Source organism: Triturus cristatus, chromosome 2_1 (assembly GCF_964204655.1).
Source record: "Triturus cristatus chromosome 2_1, aTriCri1.1, whole genome shotgun sequence".
NCBI classification, from domain to species: domain Eukaryota; kingdom Metazoa; phylum Chordata; class Amphibia; order Caudata; family Salamandridae; genus Triturus; species Triturus cristatus.
In genome coordinates, this window is record NC_140581.1 from 229,325,081 (window position 1) to 229,347,143 (window position 22,063).

Sequence of the window (22,063 nt, forward strand, 5' to 3'; positions counted from 1 at the left end):
ATGAGGGAGGCAAAGACCGAATGATCCAACTTCCAAAGGCTGGAGTCTCGGAAGTGGCGTGATTGGAAATCCGCCTACACATTGTCCCGGCCAGGCAGATACTCCGCTGTGACCGACACCTGACTGTCCAGGCAATACTGCCAGAAGCTCGCCGCTAGGCCCGAGAGAGCTTTCGAATTGGTGCCCCCAAGATGGTTGATATAACGGACAGCCGACACGTTGTCCATTTTTAAAAGTACACATGACTGTACTGAGTCTCTCGTCCAACATTTCACGGCAAACGAGCCGGCCAGAAGCTCGAGACAATTTATATGTAATTTCTGTTCGTCGGGAGACCACAAGCCCCCTGTGGAAAGATCTCCGCAACGAGCGCCCCAACCACGCCTGCTGGCGTCCGATTCGATAACCAAATCTGGAACGGAACCGAAGATCGTTCTTCCGTTCCATGCCTCCATGTGCGTTAGCCACCATTGGATCTCGCTCCGAGCTTCGTCGGATAAGCGGATCTTGTGGGAATACGAATACCCTTTCCGAAGAAAATACGCCTTGAGGCGTTGAAGGGCCCTGTAGTGGAGTGGACCCGGAAAAATCGCCTGGATAGAATCTGACAGAAGCCCCACTACACGGGCCAGCTGGCGAAGAGACACGCGCTGTTGAGCCAGAAGCTGACGCAACTTGTGGCGAATCTTTGCAAGTTTTCTGGTCGGCAGACTTAGAGTGAAGGCAATGGTGTCGATGACGAACCCCAAAAAGGTAACGGACTGTGCCGGCTGAAGGAGGGACTTTTTCCCATTGATCACAAATCCGAGATCCTGAAGCAGAGTCACTGTCATCTGGAGATGATCCGTCAAAAGACAGGGACAGGAAGCCATCAAGAGGAGGTCATCTAGATAAATGATCAACCTGACCCCACGAGCCCTCAGGAACTCCACCGCCGGTTTGAGCACCTTGGTGAAGCACCAGGGCGCGGAAGAGAGCCTGAAAGGGAGAGAAGTGAACTCGTAGATCCGATGACGCCAAGCGAACTGAAGAAAACGGCGGTGTGGTTGAAAAATTGGGATCACCAGATAAGCGTCCTTCAGATCCAAACGAACCATCCAGTCATGAGGACGGAGAACATCTCGAAGGAGGTGAATACCCTCCATTTTGAAATGGCGGTAAACCAACCAAATCGCTGAGATTTATGACCGGGCGCTTGCCTCCGTCGGACTTGTCGACCAAAAAGATATTGCTGAGGAACCCTCGCGGGTGGAGCGTAGTAAGCGAGATGGCGCCTTTGCAAAGAAGGGAAGCCACCTCCTCGTCCACCAAGTTTGCATCGTGAACCGAAAACTGAATGTGTCGCGGAGGAACTTGTTGAACTGGGTTTCCGAAATACTCTATGTGGAACCCCCTCACTGTCTGAAGAACCCAGGCGTCGCGGGTGATAGATAACCATGCCCCGTAACAACCTACCAGACGCCCCCCTATGTTTTGTGGGGACAAAGGGAGAACACTCACCAGAGTTTGTGTTAGACGTCCCTCCCCTGTATCCTCTGCCTTTGCCATGGCGTCCTCTTGTGGGGTAGAAATTTCCAAACTTCGACTGGTCTTGGTACTGACCGGAGCCTCTCTGGTTGGCTTGATGATTTTGCCGACCGGTCGAGCGGCCCCTGCCTCGACCGGCCCCTCGAAAAACACGAGGAAACACTTTTTTAATAGTGGATTGTTCCCTGTCTAATGAAGTAAAAATATTCACAAATTTGCCCAGCTCTTTAATGAAGGGTTCTCCAAAGAGTCACCCTTGGGCAATGGCCCCCGCCTCCGAATCCGCCAAGTCTCCGAGTTTCGGATCAATCTTAATAAGGAGGGACCTCCGCCGCTCAGTGGAGAGAGCGCAGTTAGCGTTGCCTAGAAATATCACTACCCGCTGAGCCCAGCCGGATAGAGTCTCGGGTGAAATCATGGATCCCGAAGCTTTGGCTTCCTCCGCCATGTCCAGAATTTTTGTGGCGGGCCCAAGGACGTCCAAGAGCTTATCTTGGCACGCCCTCCAAGACCTGTCAATGCCCTTTTTGGGATCTCTAATAAATTTCTGCAAAAACGTGGACATTCTAGGGTCAATTTCCGGGGTAAGGGTGACTTTTCCCTCTAGGGAAGAGCGGGGACATTCAGCTCGAAGACAATTGCGAGCTTCTTTCTCAAGCAGGCGTCTGATATGTTCCGCGACATACGTCGCGACTTTCTCGGCTGGGACCCGGTCCGAAGAGCGTGGTTGTACAATATCGTTAGGGTCCAACATGTCTGAAGGCGTTGGAGGCGGTTGCAAGTCAGAGGGCACTGAAGGGATCTGCAGGATTTGCGAGGGCTGGGGCGGGAGCCAAGACCTGGACGGGCTGGATTCAGGATGCCCTGAAGGACCTGGTAACCCTGGGGAGAAAGCAGGGGTAAGAGACAGGGGGTCACCTGAACCTCTAATAGGTTGGCTATCAATAAAAGCCTGCTTGAGGCGCTCAAAAGCGTCCACATCTACCCCCGGGGCACAGGGGCGTTTAGGAGGAGGTGTGCCCGGGTTATCCTTGGCACTAGAATTCAGAGCAGATCTACGCTCCAGACGCAAGAACGCCTGTTCTATTTTCTGCGTAAGCCTATCCTCTAAAGGAGAAATGGCTTGCTCCACTGCCCTATAAATAGAGGTGTCAACCGCCTCATAGAATGCATCACCCCATGGCATGTCCGCCAGGGGATCTTCCTCCTCTTCGTGATAATCCTCGTAAAAATCCATTACGGGTGAGCAATGGCAAGTGTAACCCTTTGCGCTGCAACCGCAAACAATTAACAGAAGCTGGATGTCAGCTTGTAATATTCACTGGTGGCAGAAACCACAATTTTTAGCAGGGTGACTGGCCCTGAGGGGACAAAAGCTGGCTGAAATCCAATTTAAATTATTGCAGTTGTACTGGGCTGGAAATGTCCCCAAATGAACGCCTAATGGCCGGTACAGACCTCCCAGGGAGGCGTCAGCGCTAGCGTGCTATACCACACCCGAATCCCTTTACTAATGTATGTTGCAGCAGGGAAACGAGCGTCAATTATTTTGAAAAGCACGCGAGCAAAGTGACAGGCTCGCGGGTCTCATACAGACCGTAAACGGCGTATTTCGCAGCCCCAGTGCCCCTGAGTGAGCAGAACGCGCGCGCGTCTCTGGAAAAGACGTTGAAAAACCAGAGACGCGTCGCGTCTGCCACAGCCTCTCGCGCCCCCAGGCGGCGGGAGGACCGGAGAGCACCAGCAACTACCACGTAGGAGCGAGAGAAAACTCTTGTTCCCGCGGAGCGAATCACCAACACAGTCAGCGGTACATATTAAGCAGTAATTGAGCAAGAATTAGCACAGCGCGCGAAAGCGGGCGAAAAGCAGCAAACATTTTTACAGTGGAATCGCGGTGCTAGCGATGAGCGGCAGCTAAATGTAAATAAGCAATGCGCTATAAATGTAGCGGGATACAAGGAAAAACAGCACAAATGGCACAAAATTAGCATAACAAAGCCCCCCCAAACAGCATAAGACTCTGAGGAGACTTAACTGGCTGCGCAGCAGCAAAGAAAGAGGAGATCAGGACACTAACAAAGGACTATATGGAGCTGGAGAGGCCCTGATTGGACGCTGTCCTTTTTCTTTGATTGGTTGTTTAACACAATGTGAATGACTACTTTTTTCCCTATGGTTCATGGGAAACGTAGTCTTTGTTTAGTTCTTTCAATGCTGCTGTATAAATAAAGTGAAGAAAGAAGGCATAATCCTCGCCTCCAGTCCTGACATAGAATCTACTTCCAGTAATGAAAACAAATCTGAGCCTGATGATGTCAATGTAGTTTTCTGCTTACATGAAGCAGAGGAAGAGTGCATGGAGAATGAGGGGGGCATGGAGAATAACGTGTTGTAAGTAGAAACTGATAGGATTAAAAGTTCACATTGTCTCATTAATGTGTCGGAGGTTCCCATCAACATAATGGCGGATTCTGGATCCTTTTTCACTCTAATTGGTTTGCAGGAGAGGGAAAAATTAAAAAATCTAGATTTAAGAAAGTTACGTGTACGTCCAGTTGCATATGGAGGAAAATTCATAGATTAGCCGGGGAATTTGATACCATTCTGGACTTTAAAGGGAACAAGTCAGAGGCCACTGTGTATGTGACCAAGGATGGTTCATGCCTGTTGGGATGGTTGGAACAGAGAAAACTGGGGATAATTTAGGATCCCAATAACCCTGAGCAGGTGTTATTGAAAAAGGATTGTGTCATGATAGGTGCCGTGGATGCATGTCCTTGGGTGAGTGCATTTCCAGGAATTTACCAAGAAAAATTGGATAAATTAAAAGGTTTTTCCCATCAGAACATATTGAAGTCTGGGGCCACACATAAAGCAAGAGTGTTCCCATGACCCTGAAGGAAGAGCTCAAGAAGGAATTGGAAAATCTGTGCCATCAAGGCATAATTGAATCCTTCCGGAGTTCTGAATGGTTGTCCCCAATTGTACTGGCGAGGAAAGCCCATGAGTCGTTTAGGGTGTGCATCGATCTGACCAAAATGGTGTTGTCCGTGCTGATGGAGAAAGGCATGAAATTAAGAGATGACAAGTGTAAGTTTGCATTAGATTGTGTTACCTATTTGGGCTACAAAATCTCAGCAGATGGCGTGGAACCGAAAGAGAGTTTGGTGAGGGCAATTGCAGAGTTCCCTACGCCCTTTAACAAAGATCAAGTACGGTCATTTTTTGGCATGTTGGAATTTTATTCCAGATTTATTCCCAAGTGCCCAGAAAGAACTTACAATCTTAGGAGTTTGCTCAAAAAGAGTGAGAATGTTTTGTGGAGCAAGGAAGTGAATCAAGAGTTTGTGGTAATCAAGATGGAGGTGGCCAATGCCATTCCTTTGAAACCATATGACAGATGTGACCCCTCCATTATTGTCACGGATGTCAGCCAGCATGGGCTGGAGGCTGTTTTATTGCAGACTTGTAGAGGAAAGGACAAAATTGTTTCTTTTGCATCTCGTGTCCTGAAGAGCACTGAAAGTCCTATTCCATCATAGAGTGAGAAGCTTTGGGCTGTTGGTAGGGAGTTAACCACTTTATGATCTATGTGTGGGGTGTGAAGTTCACCATTAGTGTGGACCATAATCCTTTAGTAAATCTCTTTATGACCAAAAGAGCTTGTAATTTGATGCCACATATTGCTAAATAGCAATTTAGGCTACAGGAATTCCAGTATAGGGGGGAATATATTAAGGTTGTGCGGAACATTTGGCGGATTGTTTATCCCGTTTACCCTTGTGAGACTGTGAACATGTGGCGGAGGAAGATGGAGGAGATTTTATATGGTAAGTGTGATTTGCAGTCTCACAAATGGTTGTATTTAAAAGTGTGAGTGGAGGTCTGCTCCTGATGGCGACAAAATCTTACAGGATGTCAGGAGTTTGATTGGCAAGGATTGGCCCAAGGACAAGTCCTTTATGAATATTGATGCCTTTAAACATGTTTTTTCTGAAGGTGTTGGATCTGGCAGACGAGGGACATGTGGGAATGAGAGCTATGAAAAGAAGGATCCAAGATATGTTTTGGTGGCAAGGTCTGGATAATGAGGTCGAGCATTTTGTGAGGGAGTGTTTAGCATGTGCCTCTGGTGACAATCCCAAGTTACTGTACCCAGTCCAGTGGAAGTTGCGCCTGTGCCAGACAAGGCTTGGACCAAATTGGGGATGGACATCATAGGACCCATCAATGTGGTCAAGGAAAGTTCCAAATATGGATTGTGCGGATGTATGATGTTACAACGCATGCTTTTACAACGCATGCTGTTACAACAAAATTTTTACAACGCAAATGCAGTGACAACGCAAGTCTTTACAACGCAAGTCTTTACATCGACTTGCACTAGATGGCGTGCTAACATTAAAAAAGTGTAATTTACTATTCTAACTCCAGTCCACGTAACAGTAGGGAAGGTGTTTGGATAGTAAACTACACTATTTTTAATGTTAGCACGCCATCTAGTGCAAGTCGATGTAAAGACTTGCGTTGTAATGGCATGCGTTGTCAATGCATTTGCGTTGTAACAGTATCGTTGTAATGGTAGTGCGTTGTAAAAGTTGCGTTGTAAAGGTTGTTCCCCGGATTGTGCTTATCGATTACTTTTCGTTGTGGCCAGAAGTGGAAGTCGTGAGGTCATCTAACACCTCAGATGTCATTAAATTCATGCAATCCGCATACATGAGAGAAGGGGATACTGAGGAGATAATAACGGATAATGGGGTTCAATTTACATCTCGCAAGTTTGAGGAGTTCTTGTCTCCTTGGGGTGTTAAGCATACCAAAACATCTTTGTCCCACCCTCGCAACAATGGCCTAGTAGAAAGGTGTTGTTGAGTTATTAAGGACAACATTCAATTATCCATTGCTAGCTGACTGGATTGGGGCAAAGACATTGAGAATTTACTGTGGTCATGACTCCCTATGCAGTCACAGGGGAGTCTCCATTTTCCCTTTTCAAAAGTCATGAGCCTGCTACTAAGTTTGTTTGTCCATGAATGGGTAGTTCTAAGGTGCTAAGGAATTATCCATAAGTAATGTTGAAGCTGAACAAAAGAAGTATGCTTGTTGCACAAAACCAGAGAGAGCATATACCTCACTTACTAAAACAGGTCATGTGGTCAGAGTTCGACTACCAGGCATCATGACTAAGGGCCAGTCGAAATTTTCTCAACCAAAGAAAGTTATCCTGGTCAAGGATCGAGTGGTCATGTTAGAGGATTGCAAGTGGTATTATAAAGATAAAAAGAGGTTGTCTCCCCAGTGGGTGGTGGTGATTGGGAGAGAGGGGATGGTGTTCAGGTTAATCCCGAACAAATGTCTTATGGTACGAGAACCTTGAGGGCACCCTCTGAGAGAAAACCACTCATAAAGCTGAATGACTATATGTAACCTTCCTTGTTTTTCCACAACCGATTTGAAATATGCATTGTACGTTTTACTAATAATTTCTTCCTGTTTTAGAATTTTGTTTTTGTCTTGTTTTGTTTTGTTGATAATTGTGAAGAGGAGAGATGTGTAGGGTTTAGATTCCAGGAATGAAATCAGAATGTGAAGAAGGAATGTTATTGATGAAACCCACAGGCAGTTAGATCTGTGCTTCTGCTCAGTCGGTCGCTGTACTTTTATCTTAATAAATTACTTGAAAACCGCACCTCGTGATTTCTGTAGTGTGCTTCCCCATAGTCTGGCTATTTTTATTTCTTTGAATAATAATAATATGCTAATGTATCTGTTTCCCATTGCCTAACTTTAGACTTCCTTACTGATAAATGTAAAGAATGGACATACAAGTTAAATAACAGAAGAACCATATTTGTGTTCAGTGTTGTATAAATACATACCATAAACATTTAGATCTCATTGAAATAGCCACAAAGAACTACAAATTCAGTATTACCATGCACACACAGACAGTGCCTCTCTCACTGAAAAAGCTGAATTCTCTATTATGAAGGAGTCTGCCACACAAGGCACTGAAAAGTAGAATGACACTTTACTGAACTCTCTACAACCATCTGTCACTTTTTCTTTTAACTAACTTAAGAATGTTCAGGACAACGTTTATGAGGAGACTGGTTTTAACCCTCGTAATGTTTATGTTCTCTGAACTCAACTCATTGAGACAGTCTTTCTCAATTTCCCTCTACTTCTGAGGGTGGTACTACTGTATTCTCTGTAAAATAAGTACCTTCTATGCTATCTCTTATGTGTACATGTAAAAAAGTAATAGAGTTGGTGTCCAGGACCAGTTGACCATCATAAACCAAGAAATGGCAATCATCTTCGTCCAATCCAATGCCCTTAAAAAAGTTGTCAGACCCTTGTTGGTGAAGCTCCAATTGGACCATCAAGTTAACAGCATTTGTGTCTGTTGTCTACCAAAACAAAGATCCCAGAAAAGCATGTTATGAAAAGAATTACTAGTTTTCTTGAAAGCAATTGTATCCTGGGTTAGAACAAGTGTGACCTCTTTTTTCTTTCATAGTGAGTAAATAATATCTTCGTATCCCTTTAACCATAGTTCTCTTTAACATATATGTGAAACTTTTAGCTTAACTGAATGGATCTTATGGCATAAATTCTACAAATATGCTGCCAGCATCCAAATCATTGAACATAAAGGAAATCCAACCCTAGCCGTCTAAATTAATGCTAGGCAGTTCATAGTCCGCTATTTGCAGTCATTAAGAAAATCCTCCCATACTATATTCCTGTATGCAAAAACTAATAATGGTAAATGTCATGACCTCATCCAAATCAGATTCTGGGAATTCACCTCTGTCGAGGTCTTATACACAGTCTTCAGGTTGTTCAAAATGTGGCGGTAGACCCACATTTATAAGTACATTATCCATCATCTGGATGATCCTCGTGGTTCCTCAAAGGATAGTAATCAAGGGTCTATGTATCACACACTGCACTAAAAATTATTCCAGTCTTCCTTTTTACAAGCCAAAGTTAATGATTAGCCCCTCAATGAACTATGGAACTGGTCTTAAATAACCTCTTTTAAGTTCCTTGTTGAGGTTTAATGTAGGAGGAAGGTTCTCCTCTTATCTTGTTTGCAACATATGGGAAACACACTTAAGACTTATAAGGCAGAATTGAACACCTTCCTGAAACAGAAAACTATGGTGAACTGTAACTAAGGGTGAACAAAGTTTCTCTCACATTCACCCATGAATTCAGACACTTCACATTACCAAAGTTGGGCAATGCTACATGCTGGCCAAATTTGTCCAACTTCAGATAGGTGAAGTTTTCGACCCACAGCATGCACAACTAGGCTATTATCCAGTCGCAGACGTCATGCTGATGGAGGAAAGAATATTATTTACATGGAAAACAGAACAAATGTATGGCAAAAATATGGAGCATGGGTAGAGGGCTGAATTCATTGGGGTGAGGAATATGCTTGTAGTTAACTCATAAAATATTAATAACTGAAGTATTTATCCCATCAACATCAGTAGAAATTGGAATTTCCTGATCAAAATCCTTTTCTTGCAAAAATTATCAAACCAAATTTGAAAAAATGAAAATCTAGTTGTTTGTTCATTAACTTCCAATACACATTGGATTAAATAAAGTGTGTCAATAAATTTACCTGAAGAAATGGAGTGTGTGAATTTCATTATTTTCTTTCATTTCATACCGTGAAATTTGCTTCATTCCTGAAAGTTGTTGTCCATTTTTATACCAAAGTACTTCTGGTTTTGGATTGCCTGATGAAGAGGAAATTGCACAGATTAAAATTACATATTTGTATCTTAAGCCTTTGTATGTAGATGCATGGCAATCTAGCTACTTTTGATTGTTTGAGTGATTTATTGATTGATTTTATTGCATACAGTGCAAACCGCTATCCAACGGCATCTAGATGCTGAACTTCCTTACAAAAGCAGTTCTCTAGAGAGCGGATCATAGGAGGCAAGGAATTCATAGATGAAGTCTTAGGCTGGCACTTCTATTTCTCCCACCCAGCTGTGTTGCACAGCTGGGTTGGAGAAAAGCCTCAGGCTCACAGGTCCTGTCTGAGAAGCAGGCCAGGCCGCTCAGACCAATACTGGTGCTGCTCTCATAGCATGAGAGCAGCATCTGGATTGGATGGGGAGCTTTTGCTTCCACAGAGACTTGTGGGAGAGAAGCACCCAGGCGGACATTAGAGACAGCAGCAGCAACTGGCAAGTTTTCAAAATTATTAGTTTCCCCTAAATTCCCTGTCCCTCCCCCTCGCCCGTCCCCCGCAACCCCACTTTTATTTTGCAGTGGCCGCCACTGGCCATAAATAGGGTGGACCTCCCTATGCACTGATGGCAGTGGCTCTGTGATTAATGGGACACCACCTTTGATTTTGTACCAACAGAACCAACACAGGCTCCACAAACGAAATGGGGTGCAGGAGCCAACGGTTTAGTGGATCAGTAAGTCACCCAGCTTTAGCCAAGCCACTCACTAAGCTAAACTTTAAACAAGAAAAGTAAACTCAATTTTTGTCTTAGCATAATCAGTGGCTGTAGAAGGTGCCCCCTACTACCATTAAATCTTGGCCCTGACCAGTGGCTTTCAAGATACGGACCATCACTTTGAGAGGGGAATTCACAATATAGATGCACCCAGACCAGCTAATACCAGCAATGGGTAGTCCAGCAACTACTAGACTGGTGGACTCCTGTGCCACCATGCCAGGGACTGGATATTGATGGTCACCTCACATGTCATCACCAAATGTCTGGCTGGAGGCTAGGCCCTTTGTCCAATGTTGGCTGTGCACTGCAGTGGTTTGCTGCTAGGAGAGCAAACATTTGTGCGCAGCTGGGATTGGGTGGAGAGAACTCTTCGATTAGTATGTCATAAAAAAACACTGAAAAAAACAAAAGTTAAATTGATGCTACGGTTAACCTTGGCTATAACAATTATGCTTAAAAAACCTTTTAAATTCACCTAAAAACCACAATTAAAATGCAATTATGGTTATGAATTAAAAACAATAATACTACAATTAGTAAGTTATAGTTAGAAGTGCCAACCCATAACTCACACAAAAAATGCAAAGTTTATGAGCTCATAATACTTATACAAATCAGTAACAACACCTACAAGTGAAATGTAATTAAGCTGCAACACATAATCAAACTAAGTTATATTATACTACATTCGTAGTAATGTAGCATTGTGATTGGTTGGGACGCCGACCAAACAGGTGTCTATGGGGAGGCCATTTCTCCATGTAGGCTGCATGCGTGCAGCCTACATGGAGAAAAGGGAGAGTGCCACTCCTCCCCTGCCCTAGAGCAGGATCGGCCACCCACCCACCCTCCCCCAACCAAACCCTTCTGCTTTCTTTTTATGTTTCTGCTTCTCGCACTGTGAGAAAGCAGTGGGGTGACACCCCTCCGCCCACAGGGAGGAGCCACACCTGTGGGTATCTCAGCACAAAACAGGTCACAGGTAACGGACTTGTAAAGTTAAAGAGTAAAACAATGCTGGTTTCAATAATTTTCTAAATTTGGCATGGTCAGAGTGCAGGCAAACATGCAATGGTAACTCATTCCAGTAGGAAGGGGCAAGGTATGAAAAAGAAGTGCCCCCAATTCGAGACTTTCTGACTCAGGGAATAGTAAATAAAGCCTTGTGACAAGATCGTAAAGGTCTGGCTGGACAATAATGTGTCAGTTTAGCAGATAGATAGCTAGGACCATTCCCCCTCAAAGATTTCTGGGTGAGGCAACACATTTTGAAAATAAATCTTTTTCGAACTGGCAGCAAATGAAGTGAGCTTAGAAGAGAAGAGGGCAGCCCCAGCAGCTGGTTACAGATGAGATGGGCCGCTGTGTTCTGAATAACCTGCAATGTTTCATTCGCTGAAGCCAATAGGGCATTGCCATAATCCATGCGGCTAATGACAAGAGCCTGTACCACAGTTTTCCTCACAGAGAGTGTGAAAAACAGGAAAGACTCTCCTCAAAAGGCGCATCATATGAAAGCAGGTGGCTGCAATAGACTAAACTTTTTCTTTCATAGAAAGAGATTGATCTAGGCGGATTCCCAAATCCTTAACTACCTGTTTAGGAGCCAGAGCCATGCCTAGGTCTGTGGGCCACCAATCACGGGCCCAAATCTGCTAGGCCTTACCGAACAACATAATCTTTGTTTTGCCAGGCAATTCTCCGACATCCAGGCTGCAATAGCTTTCCTCCCATCTGAGAGCTGTCTTTTGCTTTGTCCAGGTCTTCTTCAAAGGAGATTAATAACTGCGTCTAGTCAGCATAGGACAGTATTTCAAAACCAAAGGCTTGCCAGTTTTGCGAGGGGGGCAACATATATATTAAAAGGTATAGGGCTAAGACAAGAGCCCTAGGACACCTCCTTTTCCAGCAACATTGCACAATATTTATAAGTGCCCAAAGTAATAGTTTGGGTTTTATTGGTTAAGAAATACCCGAACCATTGTAATGATGTCCTGTGTATATCAATCTCCTGCAACCTTCGCAGCAGCCTAGAATGAGACACAGTATCACATGCTACTGACAAGTCCAGCAACACAAGATTCGCACTTAGAGATCATCTGATGTGATCCGTGACAGCTAAGAAGATAGTCTCAGTGCTATGAAGAGGTCGGAATCCGTATTGTGATGGATCCAAGAGCTTATTGACCTCTAGATATTCCATGAGATGTTGGTTTACTTGTTCCTCAAACAGCTAGCTCAGCAAGGGAAGCAGCGAGATAGACTGATAGTTGGAAAGATTGGTGGAAGCCCGATTGGCCTTCTTCTGTATCGGTGTGACCTGTGCTGCTTTCCAGGGCGAAGGCGTTTTCCCGGTATTACTATTAGCTAAAAGACTGAATAAGGAGTAAATTACCAGGACTAGCTGCTTGGAGAGAGCAGCAAAGATCCTTGGGGGGGACAGATATCCAGAGGCGAGTCTGATTTGGCTGATGCAAGTGCTTTTTGGATTGACTGTAGAAGAGGGGATCTGCCTCGCCATGGAGCACCACTACATCCAGGGCTCAAGTACTAAAAATAGAAGTGGGGGTTCTCACCAAGTTAGGCAGAATGGGTGTGACATAACCTCATGTGACATCACAGGAAGTAGCATCATCACTTGCGACATCACAGGAAGTGACATCCCAGCTTGTGATCTCAAATGTGGCACCATAAGAAGTGGCATCACAACCCATGAGCTCACAAGAAGTGACATCAGATCTTAAGCCCTCACATATGTTTAGCAGTTCTAGCATGAGTACGTTTGAGTGCATTACAATATTTAACAAATCTGGGCCTCAATTTAAACATTTATTTTTTTAAACCTTCCCAGAAAGAAACTGGCAACAAGGAGAAATTTGGCAGTAAATCTGTTCTGCTTAACTGATTGCAATACCTGTATTTTAAAATATCTTATGGAGTTAGGACACCTACTACAGAGATCTTTGTGTGCCAGCTAAATCTCAGGGAATAATAATGGTAAAATAACTATGGTGGACAACGTATTTGCTAGAGAAATCTGTGTTTTGCCTAGTCCTAGTTTTGAATCAAAGTAGCATAGAGAGTTAATATGTTTCCTGCAAAGCACATTATGTAACACGCAGATGACAGTTTTTTATTTTATGTAAATAGGTAAATGGGTTATTGCTTTTAAGACAGAGATCCTTTTGATACTTGCAGTTCATAACTTGTAATCCTTCTAAAATACCATAATGAGGTATGAAGGACATGTGGCTCCTATACTTTGGAACCCTCACTGTCTAATGTAACACATCCTTTATATTGATGTACACACATATAATTTATTGTCAATGTATAGTCTGTATGTGTGATGTAAAGTGCTCTGAACCCTGCATGGGGATAAGTAGTGCTAAAGGGCAATAAATGAAATAAAACAAAATAGTGGTATTTAAATTGTTATTTGTGTAAATACTGGGGTAATCAACACATCTGACATTCTTACAGTGTATGCATATCTCTTATATACAGGTACTGAACAAAGTCAAAAGCATTTCTCTCTTAAGTACCTGTTAAGTGATAAGATGTGAGGCTTTGTTTCCCCTCCATTGCATCTAGGTGTAAGGCTCTCGATGGCTGCCAGCCAGAATACTCCAACAAAAAGAGGCCAAATGGCCCCTTAACTCCGGCTTTTATTATGGGAGAAGCTGGAAGCTGATAAGCCCCTACCCTGCCTGTGCTTTGCTGCTTGGAACAAAAGCAGACAACGCGCAGGCGCTGCTGAAAGTGCACTGATGTCAGAAAATGAAACCAGGACTAGTTCAGCATATTTCTGTGGATTCTGGGAGAAGTAGGAAAGGAACGTGGCAATCCACTGAAAGTGGCCAGCTTTGCAGCAGGGTAGACAGAGTCTACCCTCTGAAAATGGTGGGTAGACGGCATCTACCTGCATCTTTCCTTGACTTGAGTCCTGACTACACCACTATTGATGGCAACAGCATGGAAGCAGGGCATGCACAAGGCAAAATCTAGTCAATGCAAGTTATCTGAGTGCCTGAAATACAGCACCACAACTGCATGAATCTGCTAACGTTCAATATCCACCCCCACCACTGACCCACACAGCTACTTCACAACAAAACCTAGACCCACCCTCCAAAATCAATAGGACCCCTAATCTAAACTCTTGCGGTCCATTTTCATTTCTACTCAGTCCCCCAATTACCATCTGGTGTGTGGCAGGTCTGTGCTTGTTGGTGAAGGTTCAGAACATCTCAGAAGGAATATCAAGCACTCACAATATCATGACCAGAATATCGGGGATCAAAATGATGACAGGTAAGTATGTAGAGATTTTCTATACCAAACTCCTCAACTACATACCTTTATGATGTATATCTTTATGTTATGCCAATGTGGAGTTAAGAATGGCAAATCTATACCTCATCAGCACACTTGTAAAGGTGACCACCACGTTGCGTGAGGGCTTCGCGCTGCGCGCATTGTCGTGGCCTGCTTAAGGAACTTTTAAAAACATCCCTGGTTTTGTATTTTATTTGATTTTGGTTTGGTGTCCCTGCTTTTAGGAAAGCTGCGCCCCCCCCTGGCCCTTACTCGCACCATAATTGTTTTTAGCACCGCACTTTGCGGGTCCGGGCTCACGGGGTCACGTGACGCGCCGTCGCCATCTTGCTGAGGGCTATTGGCACATCCTGGGTTCGGGGGTTAGCGCTCCAGCGCCGCTGTTCCGCCTCTTTGCCTATTTAAGGTGAGTGGGCAGGTGGGTCAGCCTTGTAAAGGTGACCATCACGTTGCGTGAGGGCTTCGCGCTGCGCGCATTGTCGTGGCCTGCTTAAGGAACTTTTAAAAACATCCCTGGTTTTGTATTTTATTTGATTTTGGTTTGGTGTCCCTGCTCTTAGGAAAGCTGCGCCCCCCCCTGGCCCTTACTCGCACCATAATTGTTTTTAGCACCGCACTTTGCGGGTCCGGGCTCACGGGGTCACGTGACGCGCCGTCGCCATCTTGCTGAGGGCTATTGGCACATCCTGGGTTCGGGGGTTAGCGCTCCAGCGCCGCTGTTCCGCCTCTTTGCCTATTTAAAGCTCGCTTTGGCGCGCAGCGGTGACGCGCAGCGGTAGTGCCTGACTCGCGCCTGAGTCAAGCCAGAGTCCTGCCCGTCTGCGCCCGTCAGCGCTAAGGAAGTGCGGGGTGCGGCAGACTCTTACATCTTCACTATGGCCTCTCCGTCTTTCAGGTACGGTAGAGCTGATTTACTGGCCGTACGTGACTATTGCTTCGTCTGTCCACTCCCGCCTGTAGCACCACTAAGGGGCCCTTATCGGTGCACTTGTTGCTGCTGGCACCTGCCGCCCCCATCTCGCATTCGCTCCAACCATATTTCATCTCGGCAGATCAGCGCGTCGGAGGGGAATGCTGTCAGCATATATAGCCTAAATGGCAGATCTCTGGTCAAACATCAGGCGGAGATCTTTGACATGGTCACCAATGACTCCCCTGATGTGCTTTTTATGACTGAGACATGGCTACAAGACGATGACACTGCGATTTTAAACCTTGCCTTCCCCCCTGACTATACCGTGGTAACTCTCAATCGCGGTTCGAGAGGTGGTGGAATTGCAATGGCGGTGAAGCGGCGCTTTCCTTGTGAATGGAAAGAATTAAAACTTCCAGGTTGTGAATGTGCTCGTTTCAGAATCTCTCTGTCTCATTGCTTTAGCTTCTCAGGTCTTTTAATATATCGGCCTCCGGGTTGCGATGCGGCATTTAGGGCTGCTCTCCCGGACGTCATTAGTACAGAAGCTCTCGGCTGTGCTAATTTTAATGTGGTCGGTGACCTCAATTTGCATTTTGACTGTCCTTCCCAATCTTTCATTAGGAGCTGTCTAGCAGATCTGGAAGCTTTGCAGCTCACACAGAGAGTGATGTCCCCCTCCCATTCCGGTGGTCACATACTGGACCCGTTTTTTACCTCCTTAGAGGAGATTACTTTATGCCACCCTGTTCAGCTGTCTTGGACAGATCATATGCTGGTGAAAGCAGTTCTCCCTGTGGCAGATCCTCTTTTCGTGGCACTGAATAAAACATCTCTGTCCCGCCAGTGGTGTAAATTAAAACTTGAAGATTTCTACCTTCTATTAGGAAAAACACCCCTACCCCTCTTCTCTGACGTGGACGGTGGGTATGATGCATTCTGCACTTGGATTGGCACGGCCTTGGACTCTCTTATTCCCTGTGTACGTTCCAAGTGCCGGACCAAGGCTCATAGCCCGTGGTATGATGAGACACTGGCGTCTCTCAAGAGAGAGTGTAGGCAAGCGGAAAGGCGATGGAGGAAAGCCTATGATCCCGCGCTTAAGATCTGCTACCTCACTATATCCAAGGCATATCACAGAGCGGTGTGTCGTACACGTGCCGCTTTCTATGCGCAGGAGTTTCGGAACAGCCCGAACCCCTCCAAATTAATCTTCAAGGTCCTAAAGGACCTCATAACTAAGAGGACCCCTGCGGCTGAAATTTGCACAGACTCCCATTGCGAGCGCTTGGCCTTGTTCTTTGTTCAGAAGGTGCAAGCTATTTACCACACCTTCCCTACTGCCGTGCACTGCTCGAATCCAGTTGATTGTCCTGAGTTCAAGGATAGGATCCTGGATTGTCTAGCCCCCCTATCGGAGGAGGGTTTTGATCTCTTGAGCCAAAAAATTAAATCTGGCTCCCCGGCAGACCCCCTCAAACCGGCCCTATTTAAAAACATGCAGGATACATGTCGTGCTCCCTTGCTTTCCCTTATTAATATGTCTCTGGGTTCAGGGACCGTACCTACCAAGTGGAAGCAGGCGGTAGTCACTCCCATCCTGAAAAAGCCTACCCTCGACCCCTCTAAACCTGAGAACTACCGCCCCATCTCCTTGCTGCCGTGGGCTGCTAAAGTCATCGAAACCCACGTGAATGGGATCCTGGCGGACCACCTTGATAAAGCTAACATCTTGGACCCCACGCAAAATGGTTTCCGTAAAGCCCACAGCACGGAGACTGCCCTGCTATATATGGCTGAACACCTGCGCTCCGTGCTGGACACCGGACAAACAGCGGCACTCCTTTTGTTCGACCTGAGTGCCGCCTTTGATACGGTGTCCCATGACATCTTGATGCGGCGGTTAGAGGAAGCTGGGGTTAGGGGGTTGGCATTAGGCTGGTTCCGCTCCTTTCTTTCCAACAGTTCCTTCCAGGTTGCGATACCACCCGGTAAGTCCACCTCTCACCCGCTCACGTCGGGGGTTCCTCAGGGCTCATCTCTGAGCCCCACTCTTTTTAATCTCTACGTGAGGCCGCTGGCTGCTGTAGTCAAAAGCTGGGGCTTGACAATGGTTTCCTATGCGGATGACACGCAGCTGGCGGTCACACTAAGTGGGGACTCAGCTATGGATGCCCTCAACTTCTGTGAGGGGTTGCGCTCGGTGGCCAATTGGATGAATCAGAACTGTCTCCAATTGAACACTAAGAAGACAGAGGTGATGGTGTTTGGTAAGCTTCCTGGATGTTGGAATGATAGCTGGTGGCCCCCCGAGTTAGGTATGATCCCTTCTCCTGCAATGGAGTTAAAGAACCTCGGGTTTTGGCTGGACCCTTCACTTAGTTTCACCTGCCATACTAAGAAGGTGGCTGCCTCTTGTTTCGGCATTATCAGGAGCATTAGGCCGGTGCTCAAATTCTTTGATGCCAGCACTAGACAGCTGGTGGTCCAGGCCTCGGTATTATCTAGGATAGACTATGCCAGTGCTCTGCTTGCAGGCACGAACAAGGCTGAACTTTTGCGGCTACAACGAGTGCAGAATGCCGCCGCAAGAGCAATATTTGGGTTGCCCAAACGTTGCTCTGTGTCCGGAGTACTGCATACTCTCCACTGGCTGCCTGTTGCGCGGCGTATTGAGTTTAAGGTGCTTTGCCTGGCCTTTAAAATTCTGAAAGGCTTGGCTCCACCTATTCTCACGAATCTTCTTACTCCGTACATCCCTTCTCGCTCTCTGAGATCCTTGGGCCAGAACTTAGCTGTTGTTCCCCGTTTTCGGTTGAACAGGACGGGTGGCCGCTCCTTTCGAGTAGTAGCTGCCAAGCTCTGGAACGCTCTTCCCTACGACATCCGTGCTGTGGAAGATTTAACCAGGTTCAGAGGTGTCATTAAAACGTTTCTTTTTAATAAAATCAATTAACCCTGCTGCATCCTGTGTTGTTGTGTTCACCTTTCCTGGCACCAGGACGCCCCTTGGCTGGGGCAGCTGTGCGCGGTACAAAAATCAGTAACATAACATAACATAACTTACCTCCTCGATATTTTGCCACAGTATTTTGGGATATTGCAGACTACAACCTCCTCTACAGATACAGAATAACATAACATGACATATTCTCCCTGTGCTTGGCCGGTGCGACAGCAGCCTAGAGGGCACGAACAATGCCAGTGTCAAACATTTGAAATGTCTCAGTGCCAAAGCTAATTTAATTAATCTTTTCTAAGTTGCATATGTGAAGCCTGGAGATGGTGTGAGAGAGCTCTGTACATAATTAATGGAATACAGAGCATGGGTCATTGAATGATGGTCTAGGAGACATATAGCGAGAAGGTGGAAAACGATGGGATAGTAAAGTTTAGTAACTGAGCTTAACATAAGAGTAGAAGGGTACAAGCTCAACACAGTTCCAGGGCTAATGACAATCAATTTGTTCAAGAAGTATCATAAAGTGAGAGAATTGATTTCCTGGGACAGTTGAAATTTACTGTGGTAGCAATCCTTGAAACATGAGGATTTGATTCTTCTGCAAACAGAGGAGGGATGGCACCATTCAAAAGTGACGAGAAAAGTTTTCTAGAGATTTCCAGGATAGCAAGAAATAATCCGCTTCCAAGACATTTCTTTGTTTGCTGTTTAGCTTCCGACCTGTTAGTACTTAGGCTAGAGGACGTTTCTTTAGAGAATATGCAGATTGGCAGAATAACATGAATTAAAAGCTTTTAGGGTTTTGATGACAATTCGGTAAGTTTGAATTTGACTTGGGCCACTATGAGAAAGAAATCAGAGAAGGCAGGATTAACATGATAATATTTCCTGTGGGCTGTGGTAAGGTGCTCTGCACAATGAACAGTAGCCTTCATGTAGGTGACTGTGAAATCTGGAAATGCATTCATTAGAGTATTCTCACTGTTGATATGGTAAGAGCATATGATGTTTAGAGTAGTAAGGGAGTTGTCTTGGTGAAAGAAGTGTTTATTTATCTGATGGTGAGTCACTTTGTGTGGACATTTGTGTTTACATGGGTCATAAATGTAGAATCCAAGAGGTTTTGTACAGTAAATGAGTGAGGGGTTTATTTTTCAAGGTGAAGCCTGCTTGATTTGGCTGAGAGTCTCTTTAAAAATTATGTTTTCAGAGGATTTTAAATGAGGTCCACAACGGACATCCAAGATTGAATGTGGGAAAGGCAAGAGCTGAGCCAGTAAATATCAAATGCTTATGACCGCCTGAGGTAAAGATGAACACCACTGACGTACTGATGTTTGAGTGGTCAGCAGTGCACCTGGTTGCAGGTATATACTGAATTGGTTGTACTTAAGGATGGAACCACATGGAACCCCATGTGTTATGGGGAACGAGAAGGCCATGAGGATCTACACCACTTGAGCATTGTCTTTGGAGAAGTCCATGCAGAAGGAGAAAGCACTGTGGATGGCCTACTGATGAACAGTGTCACAAGCTTTAGACATGTCTAGCAGGACAAGGAGATTGGATCTCCTTTGTGGTTGATGTGATGTATGTTCCCAAAAGAGGCTGCATTAGTGTGGTATCTGGAGTAGAAGCTGGATTGGAATGAATGTATAAGAATGGTGATTCATGTGGATCTGCTGTGGAAAGACAAGCAATGGAAGGTAATTGAACAGTTTGTTTCGCGTCTCGTGAAGATTTTAAGAATTTGAAGAATGTCACCAGTTTTTAGAGAGGCGAGGGCTATGCCAATCAAGAGTCTAGTGTGACAATAGTTAGTAGACAGGGGAAAAGGTATCAATAATGGGTATGTTGCATAGTGGACAGTGTGATTGTTGATCAGTTTGATGGTATGTCTGATGTTTTTAATAGACATAAGGTTTATGTCAGTAGATGCATGAATGAAAGAATGATGATTGAATTGATAGTGCACAGAATTTAGTGTCGGTCATGACATTTGGGATGTCAGTTAAATATTTTATGACAGAGCGGATATTAATGAGCAAGAAGGACAGAAGAGCTGATCTAGAGTTTGGCGGTCGGCTCTACAACCTGCCCTGTAACCTCCGCACCAGCACCATTTAGAGCTCCCTGTCTGTGTTGCTGGAATATCTTTGCCTACAGTGAATGCGGTGATGAAGGGAATACACTCTAGGCACATTCCTGACTTTACTACTCCTAAATGCCCTTTGTGAATACAGAAAGTCATAAAGTTAGGATTTTGTCTCAGATTACTTTTGTGAATCAGGCCCAGTATTTTTGGAAGTGCTGCAAAAGAGTAGCACAGTGTTTGTGGGAATAAGCTTTGGGTTTGACACCAATACTTATATATCACTTAGATAATCATCAAATACTAGTTACCCAACAACAAACCTTCACACTCTCAATCACAACTACCCAGACTACAAGGCAATAAAGCAGTCTCTGCAAAGGGACCTCGCAAGCATTCAATGACAATAGGCTCCACAAGCCGCCTGTCAAAACATAACCACAAAATAAAAATTGAGAATCACAACCATAGCAATGTGCCAACACCTGAGATCCTCGCAGTCAACTCAAACATGTGGTCTTGTGCTACATCATATTTGCACGCTAACAAACACACCATACACTCATAAACAAAGTACAAATAGCTACGTATACAGAAAACTGTGTCAGCCCAGGCCATAGACCCTGCAGGTTCCTTCAATGGGGCACCCTGTCTCTATCGTGTCTGCACACACATTCGCACCCCTCAACATATAGATAGAAGGCATAACACACTTTTACAAAAATTCACATGGAAGCACATCCTAACATGACAATCTTCAGGACACACACTTGCTGAGAAAGAGCTAATTTCATGTTCACACCCACAACTCTCACAGTTCATATTAACTCTCACATCTCTGTACCCCAAAGTGAACACTAAAACCATTCAAATTTACATCATTCAAACATACACAAGACACGTCCAGGAGACAACACAACAATGTGAACATTATTAATGATCCCAACACATTACGGAACATCAAGGAATATAAACAAAAATAAGACTGCGCCAAGCACAAACCCACGGTATGCCCCAATACATAGTCATGTGCGCAGAAAGCAGACACCCACTCTAAGTCATGAAAACATCCCAAATATCATAGAACGTAGGTGGACCCCATGCAACGACATCACCTTGAATGCATTTTTTTAATGCACAATCCAGGAACCCTATAAATATTCAGCTTCTGGTGACACTCGCCACTTTGGAGAGTGTAACATTGCTGCAAACCACTTTTTGTATAAATTTTCCCTCTACAACTTTGTACATAGCATTCTTCCCAAAACACATATTAATTATACTGTAAATAACTGTGATGTTACCTGACAACCACACCACTAAACTTAAAAATCTCAAGAGACTTATTCAGTTCCTCATCTCTCCTTGCACAGACTTCTTTCAGAGTGCCTGATTTCTTCAGTTAGACCAAACATGCTGCATTTTTCATCATGCGCATACCAGACAAGTGCCTCACACACAGGTGTAGTAAACACAGGTATGTGTCGAGTCCTATCTTCATTTCGGTATCCTTCAACAAGATAAGGGTTCGACACTAAACTGCACAAGAAGCTGGTCTCACAGGATTCCTGTTGTGCTCCATGCCTCGAGCCTTTCCAGAGTGTTCACTGCAGCCCTCATTGAAAATAAAGACAGCTCATGCCCTCGACCAAACACGCAGAAGAATGCTAGCTAGACCTGCAGAAACCTGCTGCTCCACGGGCAGCTTCATGAGCGGG

General features: G+C 45.0%; 1 protein-coding gene across 1 annotated transcript in view; it reads right to left on the reverse strand.

Moving 5' to 3' along the window:
• ALPK2 (alpha kinase 2) overlaps window positions 1–22,063 on the reverse strand; it is a 514,940-nt gene that overhangs the window by 334,933 nt on the left and 157,944 nt on the right. Inside the window, exon 3 of the mRNA XM_085630379.1 lies at window positions 9,179–9,296. Within this exon, the coding sequence (XP_085486505.1) occupies window positions 9,179–9,296 (118 nt within the window). The remainder of the gene's footprint in view (window positions 1–9,178; window positions 9,297–22,063) is intronic.